Genomic DNA, 10,880 nt, shown 5'->3' on the forward strand with positions numbered 1-10,880 from the left:
GCGTTGTAAGGCTCGACAACGGTGTCTGACACTTTAGGGGAGGGGAACACTGAAAATGTCTCCATAATGCGGTCAGGATATTCCTCACGAATCTTGGAGATCAGCAAAGTGCCCATGCCGGAACCAGTGCCACCTCCCATCGAGTGACATATCTGGAAGCCTTGCAAGCAATCACAACCCTCCGCTTCCTTCCTCACAACATCGAGAACAGAATCGATCAACTCAGCGCCCTCAGTGTAGTGGCCTTTAGCCCAGTTATTGCCAGCGCCACTCTGACCAAATACGAAATTATCAGGGCGAAATAACTGCCCAAAGGGGCCGGCTCGGACAGAATCCATAGTTCCTGGCTCAAGATCCATAAGGACAGCGCGCGGCACATATCGCCCGCCAGTAGCCTCGTTGTAATAGACGTTGATGCGCTCCAGTTGGAGGTCAGAATCACCGTGGTAGGTACCCGTAGGGTCGATGCCGTGCTCGTCGGAGATGACTTCCCAGAACTTGGCGCCGATCTGATTGCCACACTGACCAGCCTGAACGTGGACGAGCTCACGCATGTTGAGAACCGAGGCGAGAAAAAATTGCTGCTGACAAAACAACAATGACTCACTTCCTCCACCACAAATTGAGAAAAAAAGCAACGACGCCGATTATCGTATGAAACTTATACCCTGGTAACTAGTAAACAAATAACGCGAGATATCCACAATTCAGCGCTGCACTAACCTTCTTCTCGACGAAGGCATTCTCGATGATAACTTCCTTCTAACCCGCCTCCGAAGCAGCCAAATCATCGCTATTATCTCAACGATGCACAAGGTCGCGCTCGTAGCATATCAGATTGAATCTAGAAAGATTCGAGAAAAGGCCTTCACAATGGCAGAGTGACGACTTACATACCGTACGAGCTGCATACATAGAGGAGCAAATGCCGCTCAAGAACCGACACAGCAGGCTGACAATGAGTAGCAAACCTATCGAGAATCAGTCGAGTCAATAGTAGCAACAACAATGTTGACATATTTCAGGGCGACTACACTAGACAACAAGCCATGTACTTGCCGTCGACCATATCGCATCTAACCCTCATCGGCAAAGGCTTGTAACCCGAACCAACAGATTAAGCCTCAGCATACAACAAATACGATAGTACGCCACACCGAGCAGGGCCTCATCTAAGCCGAGATCACTAGTGATGATAAAGTTTATTTTGGTGCCAGTCAGCACTCTCCCCAGTCGTAGATAGCTCTGTCGTCTTTCTCACAGTTAACGTCGATGGGCCGAATGGGAACGAGTGGACGACACAGAGTACCGTAGTTGTAAGGCTCAGTGACAGCAGTAGGGACTTAGGGCAACGCCAAGACGTGAAAGACCTCAACCTTGGACGACCTAACGAAAGGTAGATCACCACCACCAGACCAGTACAGCGAGTGGTTACACATGATTACAGCCGATCTCAGTGCAAAGTTAATGATTCGCAGTAGAAATACGCGAATACGACATCAAAACACCGATACCAAACATCTCATAGAGTTGGGACATCATCTACCACGCCCTCCAAATGACAACCCAACCGTTTCGTCAGATGATTCTTCCTACGGCGAGCGAGACTCAAAAAAGCGGCGTTTCAGCGTGGAAAGAGGTGAATGAATCTCTTGGGGCTGTTTATTAAATCGATTGTGGGCTCCGGAATAGATTCGATAAACATAGATTTTGAAAAGTCATGTTCAAAGAACCGTTGCTGATATTTCAAAATCGTGTCTGTTGAACGCGAAGTCGGAATCGATTTTCAAGAACGATTTCAGAGTTGCGCAAGGGATGTTTTGAACGGCCGGTCTGACTACCCTTTCATGTCGAGGGAATATACCTTCCTGTAGAAATCGGTGGCGCCGGAAAACTCTAGTGATGTGCATGCGTGCAACCGCAATAGACCTCCTTCGTACAGGCAAGTTAGAAAGCAAACCTATTATATACAAAATGGCTCATTTACAAAATAGCAAAGGAGCAAATAGCAAAAAAGTGCCAATTAGCTAGAATGTATATTCCCTGCGGCTTTTGCTGTTGTGCCAGTGTGTAAAAACGCTATGGCTGATATACAAAGGAGCAAAGTAGCAAAATTAACTTTACAAATACGCAAATTTGCCGTTTTGTATAACAGAAACTGCTCGAATGAATATCGTTTGCTTGTTTATATTTCAGAAAATTGCTAGAATATATAAAAGTTGCCGCTATGTGAAGTGCTACTATGTAACAAAATTGAGCAATTTTGCTCAAAAAAGGGGCAAACCGATAAATTGCTCCTTCTACTATTGAGCAAATTGCTACTTTTCAGAGGAGCAATTTGCCGCTTTACGAATGGGCAACCCCGCAATGGAGCAAATTTTTTGCATTTTGTGACTATTTTGCAAAGTTCTTTGGTTCTGTCGATATAGATAAGTATAGTTGCAGCACTGGAAGAATGATGGATGGACTATTGTAAGTGGTAGTAGGTCGTTAGTAAAGACTTACATTCGTTAAGGGCTCGTTGGATTTTCATATTTTCCACATCATTGCAGCTCGCACATGGTCACAGAAGGACGAGGGAGAGGATTTGTGTTTAGATGGTAGTTCGTATTTGGCGGAATCACTCGTACTGAGTGATCCGAGATCACTTATTTGGATCAACATGGATCACTCATCTGCAGTGCAGTGCTGTATTGCAGGCACCCCAGTGGTGCCCATGCGAGATATCGTGGCTTTCATACACGCATCCTGATCCTCGTGCAGAATGTCAAAGTTGCCCGTAATACTTACGTAATGCCTACTTGGGGGTTTAACTTCTGGGTATTGTTGAGTCGTCAATACGTACAATCGTACCAAACCATGAGACACAACTGTTACGATGCAAAAAGAGAGAGGATACTCGAAGATGGGACTCAATTTAACTGTGATCTCATCTGATTGAATCGCGACGTGCAAGAGCAATCATGTGTTTGGTATTCAGCATTGATCATAACTCGCGCTGTCTTCGGAGTGAATGATATATCTCACTAGACTCTAGTGAGACTCTAGTGACTAGAGTGCTATCACGCTTTGACCCGATACTAAGTGACTCACTTGAAGTGAGACACGAGGTGTGACACCTCTGATAGATACTTAGTAAGTGCACAGGGCATGAACATGCACCAAAATGGATATAAGACGTAATACCGTAATCGAACGAGAAATGCTATCCCATAACTATGTTTGCTCGATTGTATATTACTTGTACGAATAATGCAAAAGGGCAAGTTTGCTAATAACGCTAACAGGGACGGAGTTTGAGCGAATGAGCAAAACGCTAGTATATATTCTCGCAGGACGTAAGTTACAAGAGAGCAAATAGCCGAAACATAAAAGTAGCGCAGCGTTGTCACATACCGGCAACTGCCAATTTGTATATTTCATGCAGGAACATCACACAATAGCAAACCTTAAAAGGTGCCAGACTACATAATTACAACGCAAAACAGATTAAACAGCAAATGAGCAAAACTTGCCAAAATAACGAAAACGTGCGGGCGAAGCACACTTGGGCAAAAGTGCCAGCGTGTAAAACATTCCGGGGAAATATACAATGCAGCAAAAAAAGAGCAAAAAAGAGCGACTTGCTGGAAAACACTTTTGGATTTGCTACTTTCAACATTGGGTTGCTAAAATCTATACCAGAAATTGCTAGGTTGTAAATGTGGTTGCTACTTTGTAACTGAGAAAGCAGCACATACAAAAGGGCAAAAAAGTGAGACTGTCAGGAATTAATGCTGTCCTAGAGATCTGTCCAAATTGTAACATTTGGACAAATGCTATAATTTATAGCATTTGGCAAATCCGCAATATTAGCAAAAAGTTGCGATTGCCGGATTGTATTACACCGATACAAAATACTGCAATATGCAATTTCCGTACGAATCAATTTATACAAAACTCTAAAACATCTCGGATGAACATTCTCTAGTTGAACTTGATACGGTGGCACCGTTGCTACACCATCGCCGAACCCGACTCTGTTGCTCCTGGTCAATCTCACACTAAACTCAACAACGACTGCTTACTAAGTAACACAGTCGAGGATGACAATGGGGAAAACTACCAAAGATATGATGAGCTGCACCTTGGGCATGCATACTATAGCTAATATCAAATACTAGAGAACTGCAAGACCACACTGTTCTACCAAATCTAGTCGCATACCTTGCTCAATTTAGTATAGATGTGTGCGTAAGCACATAGCGAACATAAGGCCCACATTGACGTTTTGTATACTGCTGCACCTCAACCTACTCTGCATTGAGTTCTACGACTTATACATTCACAACAAGATCAACAATGCATACAGCTACAACTTCGCTCCGTCTGCTATGCTCAGTAACCATATAAGAGTAATAATAATGACCAAAGCTTTTTATAGATATTCGAACCATAGCCACTCATATCTGGCGGGTCTCGATTATAAATATATAATTAGGACCACTATTCAATATTTCATGTTAAATATGAGTATTATATATATGGTTATGACTATTATCTATTTCAACTTTATTGGAGTTTCACCCGTGATGTGAAAAACACTAGTGAGAAACACATTTCACTTCGCGAAAAACGCATGTGAGCAGCGAATTTCGCGTAAAACGGGTGAAACTCTATTATAGTACATCTTCAAAAGTATTCACATATCGTGCGATCTCATAAATGCATGTAATAAGTGTAATAGATTCAACGTAAAGGACAGCAGAACCGACCGGATGAATCTTTTGAGTCCTCATTTGACCATACCACACCCTGATCAACGTCCTCTCAAATAAAGGTAGAGACTGTCTACTATCCACTACTTCACAACATAACAACAACACTTCATACAAGAAACACAGTACGTTTTCACTTCTGTTTTTTACTAGCAGGTTCTTCCTCTGGTTTACTCGACATAAGTATTTCCTTGGGCACTGCAAACTCAAAACAGTACATCCTCTTGTTAGGGGCTACATCGCGAACTTCATTAATAGAAACTAAACAACATTAAATCAAAATTTTCATACGTTGACAACATGAAAAGTACGACGTAATTCTTTTGATTTCTGTGTGATTCGTAAAACTAGTGATAAAACTCACCACGTGTTTATAAAATCCATCATCATCATTTTCATACACTTCCAAACTAATCGATACAACTAGTGAGCTACAAACTCCTGAGCTCAGCTGGAGAAAGCAAACATATATCCCGATACTGCTACATACAGTGCATGCCAATGCGATATGCAAATGTGTGTTATTTTCCGAGAATCAATGTGAAACTATATCGCATATACAATGTAACAATTGCTATAAACATATGTTGCGACAACTAAGTACCCGTTAGAACTGTGATAGCGATTTGAACCTGTCTTTCCAAGAAACACACATCTAAGGAGCGTATTTTTTTCTCAGGAAAATTCAAAAAATCTGTGTTTCTCGTTAACAAATAAGAGTTTTGAGCTGAAACTTCAACAGAATATAGTTATTATCATTATTCATCACATGCTGAGTCGAAACGGTCATGTTCGGAACGGTTACTAAAATATCATGGCGAGCGAAATAATCACCCACGCGAACCGTGTAGATTCCTTACATACCAAATTCACACATAGTGTACCACTCCAATCGCTATTCCCCCTTACCCAATTTTCTATCAATTTTTCTTCCCTCCTTATTTTCCATCGCTCTGTCAGCTGCATTATATAATTCCTCATTAGGTGGGTCCTCTCGAGCGAAGCAATGACAGTGAACCTAAATTCAGTGTTGAGATATATAATCGCATTTTTATCGTTTACTATTATATATACAATTTTAGTAGAAATTCAACGCAAATCCTAAAATTACCCTAAAAATTTTTGGGGAAAAATATAAATTACTGCTAAAATATTAAGCGCTTTCTAAAACGTTTTTATATATATTTCATCTTATACCCTCTTTTCAACAGCATTTGTAATCAGCTGAGTCGCTGATTATAAGAGTTTACATGTGAATTCAGGCTAAGTAGTACACAAAACAATGATAATTTCCTCGAAATTTCCACAAATTTCACCTACACATGTAGTTGACCATGTGCATATATTCTAACACTATCAGCCACCCTAACCTCTTCACATTAACAGAAACTGAACAGCAGATCAACTCCGCGTGGCGGTGGAATTTATTTTTTGAATTCTTGTTAATTTCTCGACATTTTTACCATAATTTGTATATAAACTCCTAAATTCATTCAACATAAATTCGAAATCTAATATTCCCACACTTCTCCGTAGAGCTACGAGTTTACAGATCTAAAACCAGCCAATGAGAATGTTTTTATTTCAAAGTCATCCCCGAACATTTTGGACGTTTACAAAGCAGTGTTGGAGAATACATGTTCGTTTCACTCAGCTGAGCTCAGACATTTACTCACCATACGAATTCGCGTAGAACTGCATGAAAACTATCGGAAATTTTCCTCGTTGAATATAATGTACATATTTTACCAGACTACTTCAGATGATATAAAAATTGAAAACCTATTCCACTTCTACCCAAGAGATGAATCATTACTTTCACCCTAGTGATATGAAAAAAACACTAGTGAAAAAAATATTTCACGACTACTGCATATCACCGCGAATATCGCCGAGTACGTAAAACGGGTGGTGAAACTACATTGTATTGATTGATACAATCATAACGTCATATTTCAAAACCAGAATTACCAATAATCTAGCTTTCTCAGCAGCCTCCTCATGTCCTCTAAAGAGTCCAACAAATACATCTAGAAATGTAATAGCGATCGATGGTAAATTCATGTAGAAGTGGAAATCCTTTTTCTCGTCGAATACACCCTCACTCACGAGCCTTTTAACCTACAAAAACAAAAACTACAACTACCTCAGTGAGCGTATTTTTTCCTGAATAATTTTGAAAAATCAATAATGAAAACAATGCTTTGTATCAAACCTAATATTGTTACAGCCCAAAATTCCTAATTTTTCACGAAAAACATTTATTTTTGAAATTTTTCCGAAAAAAATACGTTTTTGTCACGATCATAAACCAGTCGATGATCCTTAGTATCTGAAAATTTTTGAACATGAAAACTTAATTTCGTCGAAGTCACTGCAAGCTGTATTTCGCATTCCGTGCGAAATACGAAAAACAACAAGCTTTCCCTTTACGGGAAAGTATTATAGGAACCCCATATTACGAATTCTCTGCCGTCCTCTGTAGATATGGTCATCAGTCCAGATGGCACTTTATTCAACTTGGCATTTTCCAAACACCATTTTGTAGATTCAGGATTGAGATCGTTAGCATAAACTCTACACCCTAAAAAAGCGAATATAATTTGGGCGATTCATTTCATATTTTTTTCAAAAAAATTTTATAAAAAAAGCGAGTCACTGCCAAATTTTATAAAGTTAATTCCGTATATATTTTTTAAAAATATTTTACATATTGATATTCATCATACTAATGAGAATGAGACCATTAGCATAAACTTGACATTCAAAAAGGGATTACATTTATTGATCTTGTACATAGTTTTTTTCCGAAAAAAAACTGTATATTTTTCATATTCATGTTTATTACACCGATCATATTGAGATAACTAGCATATACTTCACATCCTGAAAAAGAATATAAATTGGACGGAAATTAATCTAGGTTCGGGATTATTTGATATATTGATTTTTTCCGTATTTTTTTCCGGAAAAAACTGTATATTTTTTATTTTTATGATATTTTTTATATTCATATTTATTATACTAATGAGATTAGTATTTACTTAACATTCTGAAAAAGTGAACACAAAAACCCTTTCCCTCGTCCCTACTACTATTACCGATCTTTTTAGCAGCCATAATAGCAAACGCACCAACGCCACAGCACATGTCCACCACAACTGAGTTCGAAGAGTTGAGGTCTTCTAATAAGCCTTGTCGCATAGTAGACAGTCGCGAGTTCCAATACCTACCAGTGTTAGAATATATATGCAATCGTTTTCCTCAGCTGAACTTGACAGAAAAACCGACAAAAATTTACCAAAATTTCCGCAGAAGTTTCCTATTGGCATCAACACGAGTAGTTGAGCATGCAGTGATAAAAGATAGAGAATGAGTTAGATCAGATCCACTCAAAAGCGATGACAAAAATATCTTAAAAAATATAAATATAAAAAATATCTTTTAAAATATATACATATATATCAGGGCTTCGAGACTATACTTGTGAATTTGTTTTCATACATTCACCAGGACTTGACCGCTCACTTTGAAGCTTAGTAGAGTTCACCGATATACTCCTATACTAGGTAGTGTCTCCCCCGTGAATGAACTGATGCTATATGCAAAGAAAAAAATATTTTATATATAGTCGAGTATATTTCTACCCGAATATTATTACACTTTTGAAAAGTCCATTTTGAATTGCATGCCGTTTTCCTTAACAGTTGTGATGAAGTCTGTCGGATCGCATCCATCAGCACTTGCCATTACTTCTAACTCCATTGTTCTGAACTCGTTATGCAAATTTGCCACTTTTGTAACAACCAATTTAATAGCAGGATTTTTATCGAGAATAACGTCACCGATAACCTTCTTATAAGGCAGATGTGAGTTCTTGAGGTTGAAGTGAGCGATGTGGCCGATGCTCTCGAATGATGAAGGCACTTCCAAATTGGCTGGCAGTATTTTCCTCAGGATTTCCTCGGTACTCATCTGCGCATATCCTCGCACAATTTCGTGAGAAATTACGCCGAAATTTCGCACTTTTTTCGGCAAGTCAGCATCAGCTTTGAAGCAAATAATTTTATTATTTTTCGGGTCGTCAGCGTCAGGTTGCACGGGTCGAATTTGAGGTAGTCGTAGTAGGCACTTAGCCACTTCTGGGTCCTTGGTCCACTTCTGCACCTCCCTAGCCGGCACTCGTATAGCAGGGACCTCAATATGAGTGGTGAAGTCCTCCCGGTTCAACTCCACTACTGCTGGAAGTTGGTCGATGGAGTCGGTCATTGATAAGGTCAACTTAATGGCGTCAAAAGCAATCGATTGCTTGGGCGCGCGCTAATTGAAAAAATGGAACGAAACGGATGTGATCAATTTTCCTGTCCTAAATTCAGTGGACATTCATCGTAAACTACTCTGCGTTAGCGTTTACCTCTTCTTCTCGTACGCACATTTGCTCGACGTGATGGTATTGTCATCATACACGTCTTCATGTTGCCATCAGGTACCTCCTACCTTCTCGTTGTTCGTAGTGTTCTCATCATATCATTTAAAGGCTTCTTTAACGCTACTGTTATTGTGTTGCGTAACGAGGGGGAACTCCACTGTAGGAGTCTCATACAATGTCGTTTAAGCTTTAGGCGGATGCGAACATGTGTATTTTCGATATACACCTGTACTATATACTATACTATATCGTCGAGCAGTGAAATTCGATAGTATGACATTCATATTCTATTTGTGTGATTATTCTTCATTGATACATGCTAGCATGGGATAGTATTCTCAACAACAGTGTTCATTCTTAGGAGTATCCAACCCTTCTGGAGCGACATTCATGATCATCATCTCCGGACGAGCAGACTTTCGTCGGTTCTTCATACCACTACTCCTGTTCGGTTATCTATCATATATCGTTGATGGAAGAATTCACCATCCGAGATGCCTTACTGCACCTTTTGGGAAAGTACGCTATTACTTGTTCCCACACGAGGTCAATAGGAAAGCTGCGGCGGACCCTTCCCATCTTGCCCCCCACGTTGCGTTCAAGCTCGAGAATGGCATAAAGCATGCCTACTACGACTTCCTGAGTTTCGAGGATGATGATGATGGTGACCGTGAGAGAAGCGTGACCAAGGCGTCGGCTATTCGAGTGGCTGGTTGGCCTAGGGGCACTCAGGAGTATCAAGTCTCGGTGGGTAGAGACTCCCAGTCTGCCTGTTTCACTAAAGTGTCCTATGCGACACAGTCTATGGTTAGTACAGGTCAGATTCGTACGTTTACTTCTTGGATGAGTAGCGAGAAGGAACGAGAAAAAATTACATCGGAATTTGAGAGTATGTGTGCGCAAAAGGCTCTCGCAGAGATGATTGTTCCTGAGGGCAACCCGCCCATTGAAGGCGAATGGTTTGGCAACTCGAGAGATCTGCGAATATCATTAAAATATACCGCAGCTTCCCCGACTCTCAAAGCGTATGAAATCGACGTAGGCAGTGTTACCAGGGAACAGGTTGTGGCTGACCCTGGAAAAGAATATGACGCAAGTGCTGCGCAGTATCGTATTCTGTATGTTAAGATCGGTGATGTATTTTTGGTTGAAATCGCGGATTTGAGGAAGAGCCGAAATGACTATACGGAGCTGCCAGCGATACGCTACACAGTTCTGGAACCCGTATATTCGACTCCAGGGCTTCTCACAAAATTCCGGAGAGGGGTCTTCGGTGATGCTAACGGAGGGCCACCAGCGAGAGCATATGATCGCGTGAAGGACTCTTCTACTTCGACTGATATGTTTTATGGTGTCAGTGAACTCAGGGCGTGGAAAAGTGTATGAGTGGAAGCGAGATGCCTCAAGGGTTGACAGGTATAGACGATTCCTGGTCGAATTCGACGATATATCAGCAACGATAACTCATTGTGTGTTCATGTAGATGTGCTGTGATGATCTCGAGCGTATCGAGTTAAGTTCTTCCATAGAGTACCAAACACCAATGTGATTCAGAAAGTCTGTATGTAATCCATCGTTTGCCAGGTAGAGCATCGATGCTCAGGAGTTGGTGGTGTACTGGCTTAACGAACTCCTCTCATCAAATGGTTGCCTGCTATCCGCCAGCATTTAGAAGTACGCTGCGCTGGTCCGGC

General features: G+C 40.7%; 2 protein-coding genes across 2 annotated transcripts in view; both read right to left on the minus strand.

Moving 5' to 3' along the window:
- The window catches only part of Pmar_PMAR005975 (tubulin beta chain, putative), a gene marked incomplete at both ends in the record, with an annotated part of 678 nt that extends 124 nt beyond the window's left edge, over positions 1–554 (minus strand). Inside the window, one exon of the mRNA XM_002774352.1 lies at positions 1–554. Within this exon, the coding sequence (XP_002774398.1) occupies positions 1–554 (554 nt within the window).
- A 4,336-nt stretch (positions 555–4,890) lies between these two features.
- Pmar_PMAR005976 (conserved hypothetical protein) lies at positions 4,891–9,026 on the minus strand (the record flags this gene model as incomplete). The annotated part of the gene is made up of 6 exons (XM_002774353.1): positions 4,891–5,018; positions 5,667–5,775; positions 6,729–6,878; positions 7,220–7,341; positions 7,859–7,986; positions 8,419–9,026. The coding sequence occupies 6 exons, from the start codon at positions 9,024–9,026 to the stop codon at positions 4,891–4,893; spliced, it is 1,245 nt and encodes a 414-aa protein (XP_002774399.1).
- Positions 9,027–10,880: the final 1,854 nt, after the last annotated feature.

The sequence above is a fragment of the Perkinsus marinus genome (genome assembly GCF_000006405.1).
Source record: "Perkinsus marinus ATCC 50983 genomic scaffold scf_1104296958234, whole genome shotgun sequence".
Classification (NCBI taxonomy): Eukaryota; Perkinsozoa; order Perkinsida; family Perkinsidae; genus Perkinsus; species Perkinsus marinus.